The sequence below is a fragment of the Maniola hyperantus genome, chromosome 5 (assembly GCF_902806685.2).
Source record: "Maniola hyperantus chromosome 5, iAphHyp1.2, whole genome shotgun sequence".
Lineage (NCBI taxonomy): Eukaryota > Metazoa > Arthropoda > Insecta > Lepidoptera > Nymphalidae > Maniola > Maniola hyperantus.
The window spans coordinates 9,651,624-9,675,712 of record NC_048540.1 but is presented as its reverse complement, the minus strand read 5'-3'; the positions used below and the strand labels follow the sequence as shown (position 1 = coordinate 9,675,712).

Sequence of the window (24,089 nt, the reverse complement as noted above, 5' to 3'; positions counted from 1 at the left end):
ACCCCTTGCTTTATAAAACTAATAATAATAAAAAAAAAACTATACATATTATACAAAAAAAAAAAAATATTTAAACATTAAATTATGGGGCGCAGCCAGTTAGGGACAGTTAAACTAGGTAGCTGTAGCTTATAGATCTTTTTAGCTTATAGATCTTCCTTAGCTTATAGATCTTTTTAGCTTACAGTTATTTTTTTTATTTAGCTCTTAGCTAGATTTTTTTCTTTTCTTTCTAATTTCCCTATGTACTTCGGGAACGAAGTACTTGTCAGTATGGCCGTGTTATATTACGATAGAATTGGATACATAATTATTATGCTAAAATTCATCTAATCATAAACTTGGGAGTCTTAAATAAGTATTTGTTGTGATATTTAAAACAGAATCGTTATTCCGTTTCCGGATTCAATATCAATGTACGGAAAGAGTATGGTTTAAATAGTATCTTTTCTTGTATGTTGTTTAATTTAATATTTAGGAATGTGACAATACGATAAATAATATTATGTGAATTGTCAATAATGGTAACTAATTATTCATTGTAAATTAAATACTGTCAATGTACGGAAAGGGTATGATTTGAATAGTATCTTTTCTTGTATGTTGTTTAATTTAATATTTAGGAATGTGACAATACGATAAATAATATTATGTGAATTGTCAATACTGGTAACTAATTATTCATTGTAAATTAAATACTGTCAATGTACTAAGAGTGACATTATACTAAGCTATTGTCAACATACAGTTGGCAATAGCTATTATGTGAAATAATAATGTTGTGTAAACTGTCAATTTAAGTCGCTTATTATTATGGTAAATTATTAATACGTAGACCATCAATGTCACTGATTTTATTATTGTAAATTGGGTGTGTCAACATGCCTTTTGTCAACAAACCTAAAATAAATAATGATTAATATTAAGATCATGTGATAGTCGACATCCGCCTTGTTTGCGATGGCAGTGTTATAAAAGTACCCTACCTCGACAGAGAGGGGACAGTCTTGTATCGACAGCCCAGAGCAAACACAGCGGACCTTACTGAAGTTAAGTATTCTTATATTTTATTATAATGTAATGTAATCATTTGCCTTTTATAGGTTACCTGTTGTAACTGTGTACCAAATATGTACCTACTACTTTACTCAACGTTCTAATGTTTTAAAAGATGTGTGTTATGGAGTTTCTTTGCCCTTTCTTCTCCATGACTAAACACCTTAGCGAAATGGGTGGTAGATTCATTTTAATATAAATAGATCAATGCTGAATAAATACAATTCAGTTATTATTCGACTTGGTTGGTTTTACTTCTGTATTTATCACCTACCCTCTTGTGCTATTTATTTTATACATTGAGATAAAAGTAAACACTAGGTTGTTAGCTTCTAATTATTATAGAAGCCTGTTTAGATGATAACTTTCATTAGTAATCATTGGATTTAATTTATCATCACTATTAAAGCCCACTGTCTTAACTTCTCTTCTTTTTACCATAAATTCTCACACGTGCTTGATTTTTCACAGTGGCGGTGCGTATATTCACATTGGCTTCTGAATGCACCACAGCGTCACCATCCCGAGGTCTGCATTGGATCGATGCAAGCATGCAGTTTTCAACCAGTTTGTTACTGGCGTAATTTGTTGTGCGGTGTTCAACTGCGAGCAGTGGCTTCGTAGGTGAGTTCGCAGGTATGTTGTCAAGCCAGTTCGTCGGCTTAGGTTCAGCCAGACGTTTCCTGGCGTGCTTGAGGTTGCTGGCACGTAGCCTGGTTGGATCATCAGCACAGCCGTCTTTTTGATCTACGGTGTGCCATAGTTGCTCGTATTCACGTATCTGTAAGTTCAGAGATCTTGGTCTGGTCTTGATGTTGACAGGTTCATTGGTGATACATCTATGGCTCGTGGAATTCTTGTGGTTAAATATTCGAATTACATCTTGTTCTTCTTCTGTCTTGTTGTTCTTCTTTTGTAGTGTAGGTTTAAGTTTAGTTTTCGTAGAAAGGGTTCTCATGGGGTTGCGCTCCCCTCGTATTGCAACACCAGGGAGTTGTAGTTCTGTTGTTTCTTCAACTAGGTTCGTCGTTGCTCTCTCGTCTTCTTTCTGGATCGGAGCGTGAGTTGCTTGCTTGAAAGAGACGTTATTTTCTTTGGGTTCTGATGGGTCAACTAAGTCGTCGAGATGTTCATAATTGACTGGTTCTGTTGAGTCATCGGTGCTTAGGTGGAGCACGTGTTCTACTTGTGAGGCATCGTGGTTCGTATGTGATGCCTCGCTTGTAGAGCTGCGTTCGTGCAATAGCGGGTGATGCGAATGAATGCAGCCGTTGACACCGCATTGCTTCGCCTTGCACTCGGTTCGTGGGTGGTTCTTCGTTAGGCATTTGAAGCAAACTCTGTTTGCTTTGGCCCAATCCCAACGTGCGTTGATGCTCATGTCCTTCATCTTCTCGCATTGTGGTGGTTTGTGGTCACCACCACAGCACTGACACTGCTCTTCATCATTGGCAGCGAACATGTTGGCATCGTAGTTCTTCCATGTTGTGGATGCAGTTCTTGCGGATCTCGGATGTGGTTCTTTGTGCTTCAACATCGCTGAAGCTGATGGTTTAGAGTAGGTGAACTCTAAACCTATAGCTGCCTCGTTGTTCAGAAAGCGAGACAAAGTCACTATGTGCGGTTCTCTTGGGCGACGGTTCTCAGAAGCATATCTGGCGAAGCTTCTTCTTAGGTCAGGTGGTAGTTTGTCTACGATGTCTCTGGTGAGCATTCTGTTCTGGAGACATCCGTCGAGGCCTTCAACATTGGTGATCGTGGCCACGATGTTTCTCACTTTGACAGCGAAGACGTTCAGTTCGGTTGTAGTCGGTCCCAAGGGTGGTAGTAGCTTGATCTCGTCTAACGCCTTATCGATCAAGGCTTCTGGACGGCCAAAGCTCTGTTCTAGAGCTTCCATAACTTCAGTCGGGTCACAAGCCGTGTACAGAAGCGAAGCAACGGCATCTCGGGCTTCTCCTTTCAATGCGTTGCGCAGGCGTTGCATGTTCTCGATCGGTGAGAACTTGTGAAGCCGCGTCGAATCTCGCATCGATGCTTTAAACGGCAGCCATTCGTTCTCAGACCCGCTGAATGTAGGTAACTCCGTAGATGATCGTGGTGGTGGTCGGTATTGGCTCATTCGGTTGAAGCATTCCACCAGGGCTTCTATGCTTTGATTTCGTGAGCGATTTGGCGTTGGCGAGCGGGTTCGGTGATCTTCGTAACAACGTTCAGATCGGGGTTCGGTGATGTTCGTGCCGGGTCTTACAGGGGGTGCAGTGGCGGGAGGGGTTCGGGTCTCTCGCGCAGGTAGCCGGTCGGTGGATGGCTCCCCTCGTGTAAGATCGGCGTGACGCAACCAATGTTCTGTGCGCAAGTTCATGCTGATTGTTTCATCAGGCCCTCGTGTGCTCCCTTGGTCATCGTCCTGTATAGCAGCTAAGTCAGCCTCTAACTTTTTCTGCACCAGTTCAGCTTCAACTTGCATTTGGCGCATTTTAATAGCAGCTAGTCGTTCTGCTGCTTCGTACTCTGCCTGCTTGATACGGGCAGCTGTGCTTGTTGTGGAGCGCTGAGATCGGGTTGATCGCGTCGGTGAAGGAAGCCGAACACGATGGGTCTGTTCTACCACAGTGCTTCGTGTCTCAACAATGGGTTCTTGCCGTGGGCCGGCACTAGTTGATGGAGACGACTCCATGAAGTGAATCTGAACAGGGCGAGCTGGGTTCGTCGCGCGAGGGGTCGGTTCTTGCGACGCAACGTGCTCGTCGTGTTCATCTTCATGTTGTGAGGTTTGACTCCTAGTTCGGACCATCTTGATCTTCGGATCTTGAGCCTTCGGTTCTTGAGCCTTCAGTTCTTGAGGCTTCGGTTCTTGAGCCTTCAGTTCTTGAGGCTTCGGTTCTTGAGACTTCGGATCTTGAGGCTTCGGTTCTTCTGGTTCTTGATCCGGCTCGAAGGACCAAAGATGTTGGGGAGGGATTCAAAACAATTCCTCGGAGGGTTCAGTGGACTGTATTTCTTTCTTGATCACATTAATTCACAATTTTCTAGGTTCACAATGGTTCACGGTACTTCTAGTTCTGAGGTCTTCTTCGTTCGGAAGCAAGAGGCGAAGTGAAGTTATACAATAAAAATTGACCTTATATCTAATTCTCCCACTCGGCAACCGCATATGGTCGTGCTGAGCGGGAAACAGGGCGATCGCGGGTGGTGAGGGCGTAGCGGGGCACGGGGGTGTCCGCAGCCGACCAATCAGCGTCAGTCATTGCCAGCGCTGCGCATGGTTCGAAGCTCCCGTCCGCAACATCCATCAAATGCCTAGTTGTGGCCAAGGCTTGTATAGTACTTTTCTCAAATAATGCGCGGAAATTAAAACTAAGTAGGTAGTACCTAGGCAGAACTTTGTATCTATACTAATAAACTAGTAGGGTGCGTGGGTGCGCGACCACTGAAGTGGTCCGCGAGCATGCAGCGTTAGTTTTTCAAAATGTGGACTTTATTTGCCATACATTTTCTATGGAAAAATAAATTCCGCCATCTTGAATTTTTTTCTATTCGTCGAGTAGACCTTCGGATCTTGATCATCTTTTGCGAAGAAACTACTCTTCCATCTTTTATACTCTCCGAGATAGACACCGACGAAGTTTGTATGGCGGCCATCTTTTTTTCGCCATTTTGAATTTTTTTTTCAGCTCATTGGCAATTGGATGACGTTTCGAATGACATTTGCTCAAGCACCCCCCACCTATCTTCAATACCTTAAGCGTTCTCTTCACTTGTCTCCGAAATCCTCAATCATCAGCTCTCTCCTTATTTTTGTTCCGAATGATTTTTTGTCTTCCATACGAATATATCAGTAAAAAAAAATTTTCATACAAAATGTTCAGGAGAGGTGATCAATGAGTGAGTCAGTCAGTCAATCAGTGAATCAAGCACGAACAGCTATATATATATATATATATATATATATATATATATATATTAATAAAATTGAAGTGTCTGTGTGTAATTTTGAAATAGCTGCTACAAATTAAGCTCATATGGTTCACGAAAAAAAATCGAAATGTGTTCACGAAAAAATCACTAGGTAAATCACATGTAATGTAGGTAGATGGCGCAGTCCATCATAAACTTGCAGTGCTCTCATAAAAGTGTTGGGTCTTGTACGATGGTACGGAACACTTCGTGCGCGAGTCTGTTTTTTTTATTTTCATGGCGGCCATTTATAAATTTTTATTATTTGTTGTTAATGGCAATAGAAATGCACATTCTGTGAAAATTTCAGCTCTCTAGCTATTACGGCTCCGCTGACAGACAGACAGACGGGCGGACGGACAGCGGAGGCTTAGTAATAGACTACATGTACCTATGTGTTATGCAAATGTTCACGAGGATATAGAAAGGTTAATTGCCGTTTCTGACGAGATTTGTATACTAGTTTTCTAATTCGCGAAAAACAATAAACCATTCAAGAAACGAAACTTTAATTATTCATATTAAAAATTACAGTGCAGTTTGTAAAGTTAGCCATAGATAATTGAACACTTTTGTCAGGTAAATTGACTTGTTGAATACTAGGGCTTGAGTTCAGTGTTGAAGAAGTGGAAGTTTCAGTATTCAATTCATCGAATGATACTGTAGATGATGTTGATGGTCGAGGTTCGAAAGGCGAAGTTTTTAATGGAGCTTTATTTATTTGGATAGTTATTTTAGACTTCTTTTCAAACGATTCTTCAATATAACGCTCGGCTACTTTATCTGATAACCATCCACCGTGCCTCTTTAAAGTGAGCACATTTGCTCCTGCACCAGCGAGAAGAGTGGCGGAAGACCTTCTTAGGCAATGTCCTGTGTACGATTCTGCATCAGGTAAATCAAGATACGTAGCAATGCCTTTAGGTATTGCTGCTATTTTATGACGCCCGACTACTTGTTTGGTACACTTTCCATTTTTAAAATTTAAGAAAAATCTGTCACTTTTTATACCAACTGGTCGGAGCTTTTGATACTTCTGTACGACTTTTAGTAGTTCATCCTGCACTATAAACATTCGATCGCTTTTTGTACAGCCGCGCACACGAACAAGCATTTTATTATTGTGAGTTTCGATGTCATTTATTGTGAGTGCAGTCAATTCATTGCTACGACATGCGCCATTTACGCCGAAAATAAGAATGACCTGCAACAAACCATTATTATATAACCTATATGAATATAGGCACGTAGTTACAAAACTCATCGCAATAATTTTACGGAGTGGCTAGCAGTCCGACCGGCGGATGGCGTAATTTATTTTTATTCCTCCAACCGGCCGCAGCAGACGGCTAGCAGTAGCTATAATTTAGATACGTACTTAATTCACAAAGTCTTACCTTTTCTAGCAAATATTGTTCATCTGGGGCTTCCTTTATAAACGTTTCAATATTGTTTCCAGATAAAACTTTGGATTTTTTTGGCATAAATCCCTGTGACTTTCGCTTCAAAAATGTACTTAGGTTAGCGTAATCGCCAATATTTACATTTTCCTTTAAGCGTATTGTAGTTTTAAGCTTTGAATATTCACACCACAATGTAGATGGCCTTTTGTCTTTACTTAAATCATTGAAATATGCTAAAAAGACATTTTCCGAGAGAGACTTTACTTTTTTTCCAGTTTTCCACTTGATGAAATCTTCATACGTCTTTTTATATTTCTCTCTCGATTTCGGTAATAACAGGTTTTCAAACGACATCTTTGTATCCTCTGCTATATCAGGCGGCTTAAAATCTAATAATTCTTCTTCCGATGAACTACTCATTTTGACTTAACTTAAAAATTGTGTTGAACTTATGAAAAACGTCCACACAGGACACCACACCACAGAGCACCACACTCCACGCTAACTAATTTTCATTTGCGTCAGTTCGAGCATGCGCGGTTTTGTTCTATTTTTAAACCTTTGAATAGAAATGCAATGCGTCTTCACCATTTAAAATAATAAAATATCGTGTGCTAAAAAACCTCAATAGGATATTAATACTGTCCAGCAATATCTATTATTTTCGTGTTAGAGCTTTCGTTGCGCACTTGCGCACCGAAAGTAGCTCGAGCTGATCGACAGTTTAGGGTTCTGTACAAAAATGGTAAAATGGAACCCTTGAAAAAAATTTAAGCTGTAATAGCCTAAGGGGTTAAGACATCCGTCTCCTAATCGGAGGTCGGCGATTCGATCCCGGGAACGCACCTCGCGCAACTTTTAGAATTAATTTAAGATTTAAATAATTAAATATCTAATCTACGTATATAATACTTTAATGGTGAAGGTGAAATATCAATTCAATTCAAATTTCTTTGTTGCGAATCTGGGTAAACAGTGGAGATGTTATCGTGAGGAAACCTGCACACCGGAGAGTTATCTATAACATTCTTAAAGGTGTGTCTAGTCTGCCAATTCGCACCTGGCCAGCGTGGTAGACTATGGCCAAACTCCTTCTCATTCTGAGAGGAGATCTGTAGTCTGTAATGAGCCGGCGATGGGTTGATCATGATGATGGTGATGCGACTTTCACTGTCCGTAAGTAAGAGGGTCGAATGGGGCATTTATGAAAGGGTTTGTTTTACCTGTATACATTCTAAAACAGGATTTTATTTATTTTTATGCATAACAGTTTTTGATTTATACACTTAACTAGCTTATGCTCGCGACTTCATCCGCATGGACCACACATATTTCACCTCCTTAGAGGTTGAATTTTAAAAATAATTTCTTAGCGGATGCCTACGTCATAGTAACTAAAGTTGCTAACAAAAGTGATTCCGTTTTACTTTTTCTGTGGAACGGAACCGTCGGTGCGCGTCTGCCTCGCACTTGACACGTTTTTTAGGTTTAATTATGACGATGGTTTTTTTTGTAATTTACTCTAATCTTATGAACAAACAATCACAACTTATATTGTAGGTAGTTTTGAAGTCGGCGCCAAATCAAACAGGTAATAAAAATACTAAATTAAAATCATTGATTCTTGTCAAGTTGTATAATATCATGTAGGCAATAATAAAGTAATGTGTCTGTTAATCCGCACATGGCCAGCATGGTCGACTATGGCCTAAGCCCTTCTCTTCTAAGAGGAGGCCCATGCTTAATAATTGGACAGTCAATTGGTTGAGATTGGTTTGATTAGGTAGTAAAGCTCTACACTACGCAAGGACAGTCATTACCTTGGAAAAGTTTTAAAACTGATAATTCACTATCTAGTATTTTTACTCTGTTTGATTTGACGCTGACTCTGTGCCTAATATACTGATTCACCATCAACAGTTTCTGAATCACCATGGTTTAAGAGTGATTTACCCTGCATCATGAGGATTGAAGAGGTTGGATCCATTCCAACGATGATGAAGTCTACGCTTGGTAGTTGGTACCTACAATACAATATCAATTCATCAGTCAAAAAAAAAAACCGGCCAAGTGCGAATCAGACTCGCGCACTGAAGGTTCCGTAGAACAATCGTATTTTATCGACATTTTGAGAGTACTTATGGATTCAGCACACTAACTTCATACCCATGTTTTTATTTAAAGGAAGATTTTGTTGCAGACCAGTGCCATTAGAGATGGCGGACAACAGAATTAGCCACACAATCCTAAATCATAACTTACTTATCTTTTAGTACAAAAGTTTGAGTGTAAATTATTGAGGTGAATTTCACAAGTTTATAATGTTCACTTTCGTTTTAGTATAAACATTACAAAAGCATAAAATTGTTGTTTCATTTAGCGGTAACAAACCAACACATAACTAAAATTAAACAAGCTCACAGCCTTACCTTATGAATATAGCACTGAACTTGAACACTTATCACTAATATTATAAAAACATCATTCCAGCCTTCATCAAATTAATGTGAAATTTTGCTATTTAAGTATTCGGTATCGATATTGCTATATCACGAACTAATTAAAATAATATTGGAATGCCTGATATATGACTTTAAAATTCAGTTTCATTTAATTTGTACAATAAAACTCAGAATAAATATGCTAAATCCTTAAATAATCCACAAATGACAAATCTCTTGATTAATCCCCTGCACATCCCCTGACCCCTCCCACAGACCACCGACCATTCATCCAATGAAGCCACCGACAGCCGACTTGCCATGCTTGCCACCATAGATTATCTCCTTGCCACCATGCCGACGACACCGACCAGAAAAACGCCACAGACCAGTATTGAAGTCGGAGTACAAAATCTAGACAAAGGAACGTTTGCTTTCTCATTCACACTAAAAAGAGAGCACAGGTAAAGTTATTTATTTTATTTTTATTTTTATTTTTCATGTACCAAAATTGTAGTTACAAAGTAATAATAAATTAAGTTACATTGGAAATGCTTATCTCTAAACAGAGATTTCTTCCAGCTTCCCATTCAAGGTTGTGAGTAAGGTGTATCAAGAAGTGGAATAGGTCTACGGTACTAGAATCTAATAAACTACATAAATATCTTATAATAAATACCCAAATAAAAGTTACTAATGTGATAAACAAAGACGCAGCTAACTGCGTTATTGTCCCTTATCGTGTAACCGATTTTTTCAAGGAATACAACTTTAGTTGCAAAACAAGCTTTGAGAATTCGTGGCATCAATGTATTTCTCATTAGTTATTCACTTGTTTTCACATTAAAAAAGTTTAATACAAATGTTGTACAAATATAAAAGTGGTCACAGTGATAAGGACAAAACATAATCATTTTGTCACGGTCTAATAAGACCTTAAATTAATGAGCCTTAAATGCATTTACCTATCTCGCTCTAACAGTAAGAGTCGCAACTCACAAGAGGGTTACTGAGCTTTGACCTATGTATTTTATTATACTCTTTGGATTACTGGTCTGTGTTTTATGGCAGCAGTGGGCAGCACCACGAGTGATTATATACCTACTCTTTGTCAGCACTTTGAAAAATAAGGCCCCATTAGAAATTATTTACTTTTACAAATATAATAATTTTTGGTACCAATCTTACTTTATTTCAAGTTGATGGTATGAGGTTTTGAAGTGGTAACTGGTTGGTATTTAAACATTAATTGCAATAGTCAACATATAGCGTAACACTTGAATCATCTAGCATCTTTTTTTATGACATTTTGTCGCTGCCTTCAGGCCTACGAACCACGAACGGTACAAATGGATGATACAGCGACTTCTCCAGGTATTTTGATATAGTTAAATAAACACGTGTTTAAAAAAAAGTGGTTTCATTGTTATTATTTGATTTAAGGCAACAAAATGGGCGATTCCGCATCGGAAAGTGACTCAAGTTCACTCGATGGCGGAGCAATGCTGCCTCCAAGCACTGTTTCTCGTGATCAGTTACAGAAAAGAATTGAATCCCTGCAGCAACAAAACAGGTAGGTACACAAATACAGTAATGATTGCAGTATTACTTGAAATAATTAATAATTTAAACTCTTATTAGATTTATAAAATTTAGCTTTTGGTTGAATCAACTATGAATTCTCAGCCTTCGAGAAATTTAGGTAAATTTTTAAAATTGCTGCCTTTTTTCAGAGTGTTAAAAGTGGAATTGGATACATACAAACTTAGAGTGAAAGCATTGCAAGAGGAAAACCGTGCATTGCGACAAGCATCAGTGTCAATTGTAAGAATAATTAAAATATAAGCTTAGCAAATTTTTTAATTTAATATTGCAGACAAAACCTTAATAAATATTTTAAATTGTAATGGAAAATCCATACCAATATTATAAAATCATAACTGAGTTTGTTTATTCTTCAATCATGCTGGAACAGAGCAGCAGATTAATGTGATTTTTGCATGAATACCTACAGTAAACAGTTAAAGACCTAGAGAGTGACTTTTGCTACTTTTTATCTCAGAAAATCAAAGAATTCCTGTAGATTTAAATAAAAAAAACAACATAGACCATGCTGCAGGATTTATTAATTACATACAAATCTATAGGTACTAATATTATGAATGCAAAAGTATGTCTATCTGTGTCTGCTATCTTTTCAAGACCCATCTGTTTAAGCAATTTTAATGTAACTTAGAAGTAAGATGGACATGAGCTACTTTTTATCTCAGAAAATCGAATAGTTCCCATGTGATTTTGAAAAAAAATAACCTTTATTTTTATTATAAAAAAATTAACTTTGTCCCAGAAAATCAAGCAGTCCCCACAGTATTTAAAAAAAATTATATTGACACGTTATTATTAATAAGTAACATGTTTAACTTTATTTTTGCATTCTCTTTGACTATAATTTTGTCTATAAATAAAGAAACTTTTTATTAGGTCATTGTATATGAATAAATTCTCATTAATTATTTGTATAACTTTTTCCAACAGCAAGCTAAAGCGGAGCAAGAAGAAGAATATATTTCCAATACTCTTTTGAAAAAAATTCAAGCATTGAAAAAAGAAAAGGAGACCCTTGCTCACCATTATGAAAGGGAGGAAGAATGCCTCACTAATGATCTTTCCAGGAAATTGAATCAAGTACTTAAATTATTTTTGTATCTATCTCTTTCTCTTTAAATTCTCTTGTGTTTAGTGTGTAGACTGAATAAAAAAGCTAGACTAAAGTACTGTGTAACCGCGACTGAGATAGCGAGAGCCCGACTTAACGATGAATAACACGACAATTACCATTGTTTAGTAGTCAATATTTGTATTTACCGATCAACAACATTTGTATTAAACGTTTTTTATGTGAAAACAAGTAAATAACTAATGAGAAATACAATGATGCTACGAATTCTCAAAGTTTGTTTTGCAACTAAAGTTGTATTCCTTGAAAAAAATTGGTTACATGTTAAGTCTCTGTTTATCACATTAGTAACTTTATCTGTGCTTTTTTACTCCGTCTACGGTTTAGTGTAATCTTAGCTGATATTAATGGTTGTTGAAAACTTCTTTTGTTTATTGTTTGTAAAGGATTAGATAAGTTAGGCAATGGAGTCTCTGCAGTTGTATGTATAAACTACAAATCTCGAAAGGACAGGTGTAATTTAAAAAAAAAAGTTTTTTTTTTACCTATAGCGACTGTTAGGATAAAAGCATTATATGGCTGGTGCAATTTTTTTTGAAACAGGTAAATATTATAGTCTCATTTCCCAGTAAGTCAGTTGACTCAACATACTACTTTTACAAAATGTCAATTTATTTAAGAGATTTGTGAACTGAAAAGGCACCAATTTGTTAATACAGCTATTGTTACTCTATACCCTGCTTATTCTTACTGTAAGATTTGTGTGATAAGTTATGATGATTATTTGATGTTGACTGTGCCACAGTCTAAGTAGTAAGTATGTTTTTAATAGAGTTGCGATTTTATTTTAGTTACGTCAAGAAAAATGTCGTTTGGAGCAGACACTAGAGCAAGAGCAAGAATGCCTGGTGAATAAATTAATGCGTAAGATTGAAAAACTTGAAGCGGAAACTCTTGCAAAACAGACAAATTTAGAAAGACTTCGTAGGGAGAAGGTAACCAACTTTATACCTACATGAGTAGCTTATGCTCACGTGGACAACACAAATTTCAAACAACTATTTCACCCCCTTAGGGGTTGAAGTTTCAAAAATCCTTTCTTAGCGGATGCCTACGTCATAACAGCTATCTGCACGCCAAATTTCAGCCCGATCTGTCCAGTAGTTTGAGCTGTGCGTTGATAGATCAGTCAGTCAGTCAGTCACCTTTTCCTTTTATATATTTAGACTAGCTTATGCCCGCGTGGACTACATACATTTCAAATTCCTATTTTACCCTCTTTGTAATAATTCGCCACCTATATGTTTACCAAGAACTGCGTCGATCAGCGACGCAGTGTGCCACATCGAATTATTTGTCATACCTGTAACTAACACATAGCAGCTCAATTCAGCGCGCTTTAGGTAGATGTCAGCCTTTAGACTGCATTGTGACTTATCGTCAGGGCACCTGAGAATTGAGATCAGGCAAGGAAGGAAGGAAGAAATTGGTAAATTAAACTAGTTAACGATTCAAAAGCATGTGTAATAAGTCTATTTGAATAAAATATATTCTATTCAAGGGCTAACTTGTCATCATCATGAGTCATGAGTCAATAACTTGTCATAAAATAAAATAAATCCATTTATTTATTTCTTATTCCTTTTCCTCTACAGGTAGAATTAGAAAACACATTGGAACAGGAGCAGGAAGCATTGGTAAATAGATTGTGGAAGCGTATGGATAAGCTAGAAGCTGAAAAGCGATCACTTCAAATTAGGCTTGATCAACCTGTTTCTGATCCAGCTAGCCCTAGGTGAATTTTTGTTCTTTTCTTAAATTTTTAGGGTTCCGTACCTGAAGGGTGCTGACGGGACACTATTACTAGTCTCCGATGTCTGTCCGTCCGTCCATCTGTCTGACAAAGGGCTCAATCTCGTGAACTGTAATAGGAAAAGAGTTGAAATCCATACTAATATTATAAATGCGAAAGTCTGTCTGTCTGTCTGCTAGCTTTTCACGGCTCAACCATTCAACCGATTTTGACGAAATTTGGTACAGAGGTAGCTTGCAACCCAGGGAAGGACATAGGCTACTTTTTATCCCGGAAAATTTAAGAGTTCCCACAGGAATTTTAAAAACCTAAATCCACTAGGGCATCAGCTAGTTGTCACTAAAGTACTTCTGTTACCGCTAGGCGCTATAACAACAAATAATAAAAATTTCCAAATGGTCACCAAGAAAATAAAAAAAAAATTGTGTCATTTGGGTCACATTGGGTCTGATTCGTACTTGAGCAGTTTTTTTAGTACATAACATCAGTTTTCATTAACTTTTAAGACAACCTTGAATATTAGATGACTATGTTTTGGTATTTGCTGTATGGACATAATGCCAAATATGTCAAGGACACCACATTTACAACAATATAATTTTTGTACGACAAATCATTCCTTTTCAATCTTTATTTAAATTTACCCAAATGAGTAGATATATTTAAATAAAGATTCGATTTTTATGTCATTTTGAGATTATTAAAAATTAAGCTAAGATTTACTTGCTCATTGTAATAGCTTTCGTCATCATCATCATCAACCGATAGACGTCCCACTGCTGGATATAGGTCTCTTGTAGGGACTTCCACACGCCACGGTCTTACGCCGCCTGAATCCAGCGGCTCCCTGCGACTCATCTGATATCGTCCGTCTACCTAGTGGGGGATCTTCTAACACTGCATCTTCCGGTGCGAGGTCGCCATTTTAGCACCTTGGGACCCCAATGTCTACTGCTACGAACCCGTTGAGCTATGTCGGTTACTCTAGTTGTTCTACAGATCTCCTCATTTCTGATTTGATCACATAGAGAAATTCCAAGCATAGCTCTCCATCGCCCGCTGAGTGAGTAATAGCTTTGAGCAATATTAATTATGTTATGCCTTGCCAGGGACATCAGTAATGGTGATACAGCATCCAACTTAAGTAACCACATCCAAACTTTGCGCTCCGAGGTGGTGAAGTTAAGGTAACAAGCACATTCAATAATTAATTGACATCTGCAGGGCGATTGTCTAAAACCTGCATCAATCATTATTACAATCTCAATTGTTCTGATTGGCTGAATTTGTGCGATCCTTGTTGCAACAATGCATTGTAGCCAATAGTGAGCGAGCATCAACCAATCCGAGGTGATTGCGATCGTGACATTGTAGCTGTCATTCTCCCGCAATCGCGCAGCAGATTGCCGAAACACAATTAAAATTGACTGATCATTATTTAAAAGCTGACAAATATTTGTAGAACCAGTTAAAAAAATGTTAAATTGCATAAAAAAAGTATTAAGTTAATTTGCACAGATTATTTAAAGGTTATTTGCCACATGAATCATGCTTCAATAATATATTTAATTAATAATAATAAATAATAAATAATTTATTTATTTAGGAAGAATATGTACATTTTACAATAAGTTTAGGTGTAATCATAAACTTTAAATCATAAGTTTTTCCGTACACCAATGCTGTCGACAGTAGATAGGTACACATAGCACATTAATTTAATGGTATAATACTTAAAGCTAAATAACAATACTTACTTATATAAACTAACAACATTGAACTAAATGTAGGTTATTTTAAACTAAATATACTTAGTAGGTAAAAACACAATCATTAAATTTATAGATAAATGTAGGTAGGTAAGAAAAAGTTCGTTATTTATAATTATCACAGCGTTCGTTATTTATATTATACAGTTATTTTTAATTAAAAATATATTTAATATTATTTTTTAGGAATCAATTGGCAGTTTCTCAAAATGAAAATAAAGAAAAAATGCAAAGATTTGCTTTAGAGGAGAAACATATTCGAGAGGAGAATTTGCGCTTGCATCGGAAATTACAACAAGAGGTATATTCCACATAATATTAAGCTGAAACAGAATCTGTGATAACATAGTGGTTAGGACATCTGCCTCCTGCCTTAGGATGTTGGGGGTTCGATCCCCGGCATGCACCTCTAACTTTTCGGTGTTATGTGCGTTTTAAGCACTGCAATTAAATATCACTTGCTTTAACGGTGAAAGAAACATCGTGAGGAAACCTGCATGTCTGAGAGTTCTCCATAATGATCACAAAGGTGTGTGAAGTCTGCCAATCCGCACTTGGCCAGCGTGATGCTCTGTATAGTAGAATCAAAAATTCACCTAACTAAACTTTACAGTGTTGACAGTTTCTGATGAAAAAAAAATAGTGTTGTGATTAAAAAATCGATTATCCATCACTCACTTATTACTTAGAAACTTGTGTTCATTGTAATTGATATAAAAATGTTTTATAAATCAATCATGATCATACGGGAAATCTTAATCATAGATAATAATATACTTAGTTAGTACTTAAAATAGAGAGTTTTACCTATCAATAAAACTTACCTATTATATTTCTTTGAGATATATGCGAAATTCATTGTTGAGTGATAGCCTTGCGTTTTTCGTGTTCTGACGTGGCGCTACCCTGGCTTCCCGTCCCCACCGCGCTTTCGTTTCCGCTTTTGTAATGTTGTCGCCGCGTGGTCGCTAGTGGGGTTAATTTATTTCCTCATTATAAGCGTAAGTACCAGGTAGGAATTATTTGGATTTCGCATATATCTCAAGGAAAACTAATAAGTAAGTTTTATTGGTAGGTAACGCTCTATTGTTTGTTCCATCATCGATATATTTCTATGAGCTGAATCACAATCGAATTGGAACATCACTGTTACAATAAATATGACAACATTATTTTACAAAGTGACACTAGGACCTGTCAATTCAGTCCGGTGAATTATTGATTCTACTTTAGTGAGCCGGCAATGGGTTGCTTATGATGACGATGATGATATGAAGGTACATTTATACATTTGCAAAAGATAGTGCGACGAGTGCCGCACCGGGGCGCGACCTATAGTGCGTGGGAACAAGTAGTCCAATCTGAAGTTGCAACATGGCGGTATGCGCAGGTTTAGCAGACTAGGACTTTTTTATTGCGTGATAGACATGCGCTGGATAATCGTGATTAAAAAAAGCAATGATGAGGTCTAGGTTAGAGCGCGCTTGCCTAAATCCATTATCACTACCCATATTATAAATGCGAAAGTGTGTTTGTTTGTTGGTGTGTTGGTTTGTCCTTCAATCACGCTACAACGGAGCAATGGTTTGGCGCTACCTTTTGCATGGGTATAGTTAAAGACCTGGAGAGTGATATATGCTACTTTTTATCCCGGAAATGCAAAGATTTCCCACGGGATTTTTAAAAACGAAATCCATCATCTAGTAATATTATAAATGTGAGAGTGTATGTCTTGTCTGCTAACCTTTCACTGCTTCTTCTCATTTCTGATTTCTGATGAGAAACTCCAAGCATGATGATGAGAGCTCTCTCTAACATGGTGGATTGTTATCGTTCCATGCTGTAAGTAGGTAGTTAACAATGAATCAAACTGGTTCACTCAATGCAGGTGGAACGTCGTGAAGCGTTGTGTCGTCATCTCTCTGAAAGTGAGTCGTCCTTGGAGATGGAGGAAGAGAGGCAGTTCAATGAGGCTTTATGTGTAAGTAGAAAATAAATTGTTGAGACAAAAAGTAAACAAAGGTCTTATGACGAATTCTCACTCTTTAACGTCATTGGGCTGTCGAATGTATCAGTGGTGCAAAGTTTTCTTTTCATTGGATAGGAAAAGGGTGTTTTTGGAATATTGGGTGGGATTAAAGGTGTACACTACAATGGCTTGAGGTTTATATCAATTTGGCAGTTCAAAATCGTCGAAATTCTTGCACTATCATACCCGATTCTACTATATTATGCTTGAAAACATCTGGTGCTTGCTCCATACAAATTTGTTCCTAACTCATTGGAAAGGCCTGGAAAGTTTTTCATTAAGCTTTGTTGGATGGACTACACACATTTTGATTTAAGCAAATGTTTACAATTCAGCCGACGCGACATTCGCTCAATACAAAATCTGTTCACTAAAGACATCAAACGCCCATTCTGTATAAAAGCTCGTACCAGTTCGAAAACGATCGAAGATAAATGGAGCACATCCAACGCCGAGCGTATGCTTATATTGACTGTTCACTCGCCGGTGACTCGTTTCCTTTCTCACCGAGTGAAAGAGCGAGCGAACTATCGATCACGGAGTCTAACCGATCGTCACCGAATGAACATGCTAGTTGGCTATAGTGTTTTCATTTACCGCGTGTACGAACGCACTATGCTCGCTCAGAACTGTTCAGAACACTTCGCCCTAAGTGAAAACGCAGCTTTAGAAGATATTTTAAAACTCGTGAAACGCTAGGCGCGGTCGCGCAGCGTGTCGTCGCCGGGCGGGTCGCGGCCGCTGTCGCCGTATGCGTCGCCGCTGCTCCCTGCGCCCACCGGCCTGCCGCTCTCGCGCCCCTCGCTGCATTTCAACTCGCAGGTATTGCACTTTTCACAATTCACAAAGTTTTTAACTGCAACTGTAATCTGTGTTTTTAGCCGAGGCAACACCCTGTTCAGCTAAAATAGATATTTAGCTAGTTTTCAGAAGTGGGACCTAGGTCTCGGGGAATCAGGGAGCATAAATTTTGGTCGGCTCCTTGGTTCCCCGGGGACTATTTTTCTATTATTTAACTCATTGTTTTTTGGTTGAATGAAGGATATTATTTATGTCCGTTTTAAGCAATTAAATGTCACATGCCTGAGAGTTCTCCATAGTGTTTTCAAAGGTGTGTGAAGGTGGTCAATCTGCACTGTACTAGATTATGACTAAACACTCTTGAAGGCTTGGCACGCGCTGGCTCTCTCTCTAAGCGTTTTCAGCTGAACTTTCGGCGCCGTAATTTACGCAGATACGTCGCGACATGGCTATGGTTGTAGTAAGCCTCTGTTGTATTGTATTGCAGGCGAGAAGGACAAACGAGCGGTTCGTGAAGCCCGCGGTGCCGGGCGCCGGGGCGCTGCCGCCGCGCGCGCCGCTCGACCCGCCCGCGCCCCTCGCGCCACTTGCGCCGCCCGCGCCCCCCGCGCTGCCCTCGCCCTCCATGCAGCCCGCCAGCCCCATGGACACCTCCTCCAGAGACTAAACGTTGCACGCCCACCGCGCGCGACGCCCGCAGCTTAAGAACGAGGTAGACTTTGAGACGCGACACTTGGCTAATCTCCCTTGCGCAGTGGCACTGTGGTCTTCTAAGCGGAAGGTACTGGGTTCGTTTCCTGCTAGCGGCCATTTGGGAATTTCTAAATCGTCTTTGCTCTGGTCTGGCAAAGTCGTGCCGCCAGGCTATTTAGCGTTCCGGTACGATGCCGCTTGGAAACCGATAAAAGGTATGGGTTTTACAAAACTGCCCTACCCCTTCCATCTTCACTTACCGCCAGGTTAGAGCGCAGTCAAGAGCTAACTTGAAATGAAGTAAAAGGCGACTTGCACACTGCTTTCGATAAGATCACGTAACTAAAAGTCTACTTATAGGGTAAGTCTCTTTGCGCATTGCACCCAATCCGAATCGAAGTAGCCGTAGGACTTTTATATGAAAATTGCGTACTAAATCCGGATTTCGTTTAACGTCTTCGGAAAACGAAATAAACGAATCTAGTGCGCAACCCCTAATACAAATAGTATTACGGCTACTACAGATCAAGAATTTCGAATTCTGATTGGATGCATTGCGAAAAGAGCCTAAAGAGTCTTAGTATAAGTTTACATCTCATATAATTCGAGAATCGAAAGAATTTAGCGTTAAAGTAAAATGAAATTTAATTGCCTTGTTTATAGCTCAAATTTGTCCACATAATCTACAGTTAGCACTCCAAGCAGGTGATCCATGCGAAAAACTGTAGTTTGTGACTTGAATCAAGGACTTCGTGTAAATTATACTCTGAGGTTATATTTTTCAACGCTCGAATTCTATCAACGTTGGTGAAATGTAACATATCTTACTAACCCTAGTGAAGTAGCGTCGGTCACGGTCGCTCAAGTAGCATGCTCACCATTTTCAATACAGAGCAGTTTTCTCCATTTTCAATCTAGTGCCACTTATGGCGGTCGCGTATCTCAAAGTCTACCTTATATCGCGTATCACAAGATTTATCTCACTGCAGAGCACCACTGCGTAGATTGAACGGCTTTACTCTACGCACATTACTTCCTTGTAATTACAACTTGGGGTCATAGCAGACACGATGCTTTTAGCGTCACCGACCGGCGTTTAATTGCTTTTCGGAAGCTCGATATCGCGATTGAATGTTACATACCGTGCACATATTATTACAATCTCCAGTCGCAGCGGTCAAATCGATTTTATTTATTACTAGATGATGCCCGCGACTTCTTCCGCGTGGATTTAGGTTTTTAAAAAATCCCGTGGGAACTCTTTGATTTTCCGGAATAAAAAGTATCATATGTCCTTCCCCGGGATGCAAGCTATCTCTGTACCAAATTTCATCAAAATCGGTTGAACGGATAGGCCGTGAAAGGCTAGCAGACAGACAGACAGACAGACGGACAGACAGACACGCTTTCGCATTTATAATATTAGTATGGATTAGATGATGACTGCGACGTTGTCCGCGTCGATTCAGGCTTAAAAATACCTTGAGAAGTCTTTGATTTTCCGGGACAAAAAAGTTTTATCAAAATCGGTTAAGCGGATGGGCCGTGAAACGCTAGCAAACAAATGTGTTTTCGCATTTATAATATTGGTATAGATTTCAATACATCGATCGAATATAGAACGTCGACAAAACCCGATGCAGCATCGATTCAGTCGCATAATCGCCAATCGCTAATGCATATAAACATAGGGTCTGCTTTGGCCTTTATGCGAGCCGCGTTGGTCATGTAGCTGTCAGATCTTATATAAAACTGAAATGGACTTGTACAAGTACGCTGGAAGAGGTGTGCCATACAAAATTTCAGTTATATTTTGTGCCGATTCGAAGCGCTTCACCGAGCGTATCGGAAATAAAAAATTTCAATTTTGTCAAATGGTCCTTGTGTCTTCTTTTTGACACTATGTTGACAGTGTTTCATATTTAGTTGCGATACGGTCCGCTGCGGCCTGCTATAGTATGCGCTTACCTGAGAACAACAACAAGCGATCATGTACAAGACAACGACTAAAAGAATATTGTCGTCTACCATCTACGAAATATAATTCGTTTTTATTTATTTTCAAATAATCATTATCTTATAATCATATTGAGCTTAAAACTTTGTTTTTAAATTATCAGATCACAGCTGATTTATCTTGTAATCTAGAATGTATAACACCAAAAGTTGCTAGTTCAAGAACGTTTTTTAATGCAATAAGTAAATTTTAGATTCAAGGCTAGACTACGGTAGAGTCCAAGTGACCCATTTAATATATCACTACGTACCTAATGGACAAAATTATGTGGAGCATAATATTTTCCGCGACTATGGCTACGTTGCTCGCAGCGCTTTTTTGAAAGATGGTGGTAGCAGGGGCCGATGTATTTCGAGCATTCGACCCCCATTGCATCAACTTCGTTGCAGGGTTTTGCTTTGTACGATTGCAAACCTTTTTTCGAATGAACCATTTGGCAAATGATTGTGATATCACAAATTGCTGTCGCGCAGTCAGGTAATGAATGACCATTGATTAGTTACTAAAAGATTAAATCTCATGGCGCTCATTATAATAGACACGAATAGTGAATTATCGTTTTCATGATAGATAATTCGAATTTATAAATTTGGTGTCTTTGTTAAAAATAATATTGCTACAAGCAATTAATAGCGCGGCCTACAATGATGTTGATTTAAAATTTGGTCGTTGCTACATAAGGTAATTCGATTATTTAATTATCATTATTGAAAAATAATATTGTTATAGCCTGACCAGACATATAAAAAACTTGCTCTGGGGACGCCACTGGTAAATGGTCTATGACCACTGAGCATATATGTCTTGTATAAATTAGTATTCCACAATATGGCGAGGTGTTTTATTTTTCTGGTTAGGCTTTACTATGTAAGTCCCGCTGCTGACGATTAATATACTCAGATTACAACGGCATTAAACGTAATTACTTTATCAAAGCTGTATGCGGCCTTAAGGCTGTCATTACATAGCAGACTAGCTCTTGCGTCCTTAAAATAGTATGCCACATCACTTACTGCCTTTTAGCGTCCACATTAATAAAAAATTGCGTTGTGCGTCGCGTTCGGCGAAAACTGATGGGTCCAATCACTTTCCGTCAGTATGGACATCTCTACGGGAAAAGAAATTCGAATTTGCGGCGAAACTATTAACGCCGCCGTAGCGCACACACGATGCTTTAGATTGTGTGGATTGGGCTTTAAGGTCGAGTTGTACGTAACGTGCACGGGATGGGACGGGAAGACATCTTAAACTACTATTGGATAAGTAAAACGTCCCATCCCGTCCGTTTTCAAGTTATCCAATAGTAGTTCAAGAAATATTCCCGTCCCGTGCACGTTACGTATAATTCGACCTTTAGAGTTTGCACGTATTTTGGACACTAACTGAGGATTATGTACCTTGGACGGATTTGGTGGTTCGTGACGTTCAATTTCCAAAAGTACCTACAGTAGCGGTTAAAATTTCCACTTTCCACGCAGATTTCGAAGGACAAAGAAATCCTTTGCGAGCAAGTGAGATGAAAGTATATTTTTATGTTAACGCTGATTTAATTAATCGCTTGGAGTGAAGTATATTATGTTATATTATATATTGTAAGGGCTTCTTTTTGTGCGGCAGTGGGTACCTATAATGTTATTTATAGACTGTATAAATTCATATGTGAATAAGGGATATAAAAGATTGTAATCGATTAATTGATAAATCAAAGTCCGGGTTCCAGTACACTACTCCCATTGTGTCCTTTGTAAAAGTATGTATGTTATTAAGGTATTATATGTTACGGATGTTGTATTGGTTTTGTGCTGCGCTGTAAGAAGCGAGTTGTTATGTTCAGAAGACTTTTAGGAGTAGTGCTGCTGAGCTTGTTGATTCAATTCAATTATGCAAATTTTCACTCAAACAGTTATTTTTTTTCATGTTAATAAAAGAAAATATACGCATTAATATTAATATTGCGTTTCATTTCAATACCTGATTGATTTACACCGGCCACTGACTCAAATATTTGTACAATAAATCTTTGAGACCATGTGACTTTAAAACAACATTTCTATGTAAAACCATAGACGCAGATATTAATTTCCAGAACGTGTCCACAAAATTTCATTGAATTTGATTGGTTAATATTCGAATGAGAACCAAACAACGTTTGTATGAAAAGCGCTGGGGAGCGCGCTAGAATTGCTTCTCTCAAGAGAATAGGTATGTCACTCAAGAGGTTGTCGCATTAGAATAGAATAAAACGATTCATTTTTATTCAAATACTCGAACTTTTACAAGTGTTTTTAAATTGTCACTTATAATACCACAAGAGCTTCAAAATTATCGGGTATTTCACGATAGGTTCGTTGCAAACAAATGAAGGAGTCAAGTTTTTCAGGTTAAAAAATCACGAGCGCGAAGCGCGAGTGATTTTTCCTGAAAAACTTGACGACTTTATTTGTTTGCAGGGAACCTTGAGGGAAATGCCAGATAATTTTGAAGCTCGTGTGGTATTCGGGGGATTATTTTTCCGTCCCAAATGTCGGCCAAAATCTCCAATTTTCACAATTGAATTCAACCTGTCAGTTTGACGTGTGGTTAATTTGACTATAGCAACGACCAGAGAAAATTTTCAAAAAATTATCAGTATAATACCATGTAGGTTGTACCACGTGACGTCGAATGGTGCAATTCTATTGGTCGACATTTGGGTCGGAAAAATAATCATAATAATTTAACACTGGTTCAGAATGGCGTTCCTACTGAGAAGAGCCAGCAAGCATAGCCAGCGAGAGGCTGTGTTTGCTCATGGGTTGCTCTTTTCATTTTTTTGTGATAGATAATTAGGACATTTGGTTTTTAAATTAGTAAAAAGATTTTTTGAATTTTTAGCTAGTTCGATTGCCGGGTGATACTTATTTACCTAAGCGAATTTTAGAAAATCTTTGAATGCAGTTTTGTTTCTTTTCAAAAATAAGGGAATGTTTCCTACAAGTAAAATGATCTAACTTAAGGATTTAAGGTAGTTCCCCTGGAGGGCCCATACTACATTAGGTACTTGGAAGATATTTCATCAGTTTTTCAGCACTTCATAGGCCATCCTGACGTTCACCTTTTTTGCCACCCTGAACCTACTGTATAGACTCCCACAGCCGATTTGTTTGAAAGCACTTTAAAGATGGGTAGTAGGTAATTATTTTTAAAGGTAGATAGGTTTGTTCTTATAAATAGGTAGATACCTACCTATTTATAAGAACAAAATATGGCATGGAAATTGAATCTCTGCGTTATTATAAGTAGGTAGATATTAGTTCGGCTTCGGCAACATCAATGGACGCAGAAAATATAATCATTTTACACACGCATCGTAAACCTAAGCAAACTAGGGACAGACAGGACAAGGTGTATTTGTCTTGGACGTTGCTAAGGCACAGGTAAAGTGATTTGC

At 38.3% G+C, this 24,089-nt stretch overlaps 3 protein-coding genes across 9 annotated transcripts in view; 1 reads left to right on the top strand and 2 right to left on the bottom strand.

The window, feature by feature from the left end:
* Positions 1–9,107, bottom strand: part of Keap1 (kelch like ECH associated protein 1) — a 31,811-nt gene extending 22,704 nt beyond the window's left edge. For 2 of the 4 annotated variants that reach the window (XM_069498483.1, XM_069498480.1), the window contains exon 1: positions 8,849–9,107. The gene's annotated coding sequence lies outside the window, so the exon portion shown is untranslated. Of the gene's footprint in view, positions 1–8,330; positions 8,351–8,372; positions 8,444–8,848 lie in introns of those variants that run through there. The other 2 variants (XM_069498481.1, XM_069498482.1) reach the window with 2 other exon arrangements.
* On the bottom strand, positions 5,509–7,071 carry LOC117982128 (uncharacterized). The gene is made up of 2 exons (XM_034968426.2): positions 6,414–7,071; positions 5,509–6,220 (listed from the first exon to the last, which is right to left on the bottom strand). The coding sequence occupies exons 1-2, from the start codon at positions 6,837–6,839 to the stop codon at positions 5,525–5,527; spliced, it is 1,122 nt and encodes a 373-aa protein (XP_034824317.1). The 5' UTR covers positions 6,840–7,071; the 3' UTR covers positions 5,509–5,524.
* Positions 9,108–9,955: 848 nt separating the features above from the next.
* On the top strand, positions 9,956–22,609 carry LOC117982564 (coiled-coil domain-containing protein 6). 4 transcript variants are annotated; one of them, XM_069498538.1, is made up of 12 exons: positions 9,970–10,090; positions 10,186–10,234; positions 10,304–10,433; positions 10,594–10,684; positions 11,396–11,545; positions 12,389–12,532; positions 13,193–13,332; positions 14,460–14,537; positions 15,306–15,420; positions 17,008–17,100; positions 17,848–17,970; positions 18,437–22,609. In XM_069498538.1, the coding sequence occupies exons 2-12, from the start codon at positions 10,210–10,212 to the stop codon at positions 18,614–18,616; spliced, it is 1,269 nt and encodes a 422-aa protein (XP_069354639.1). In that variant the 5' UTR covers positions 9,970–10,090; positions 10,186–10,209; the 3' UTR covers positions 18,617–22,609. The 4 variants fall into 4 exon arrangements, with proteins under 4 accessions (XP_069354638.1, XP_069354637.1, XP_069354639.1 ...); XM_034968929.2 differs by having other exon boundaries at positions 10,028–10,083; XM_069498537.1 differs by having other exon boundaries at positions 9,956–10,234; positions 14,469–14,537.
* The last annotated feature ends 1,480 nt before the right edge of the window (positions 22,610–24,089 follow it).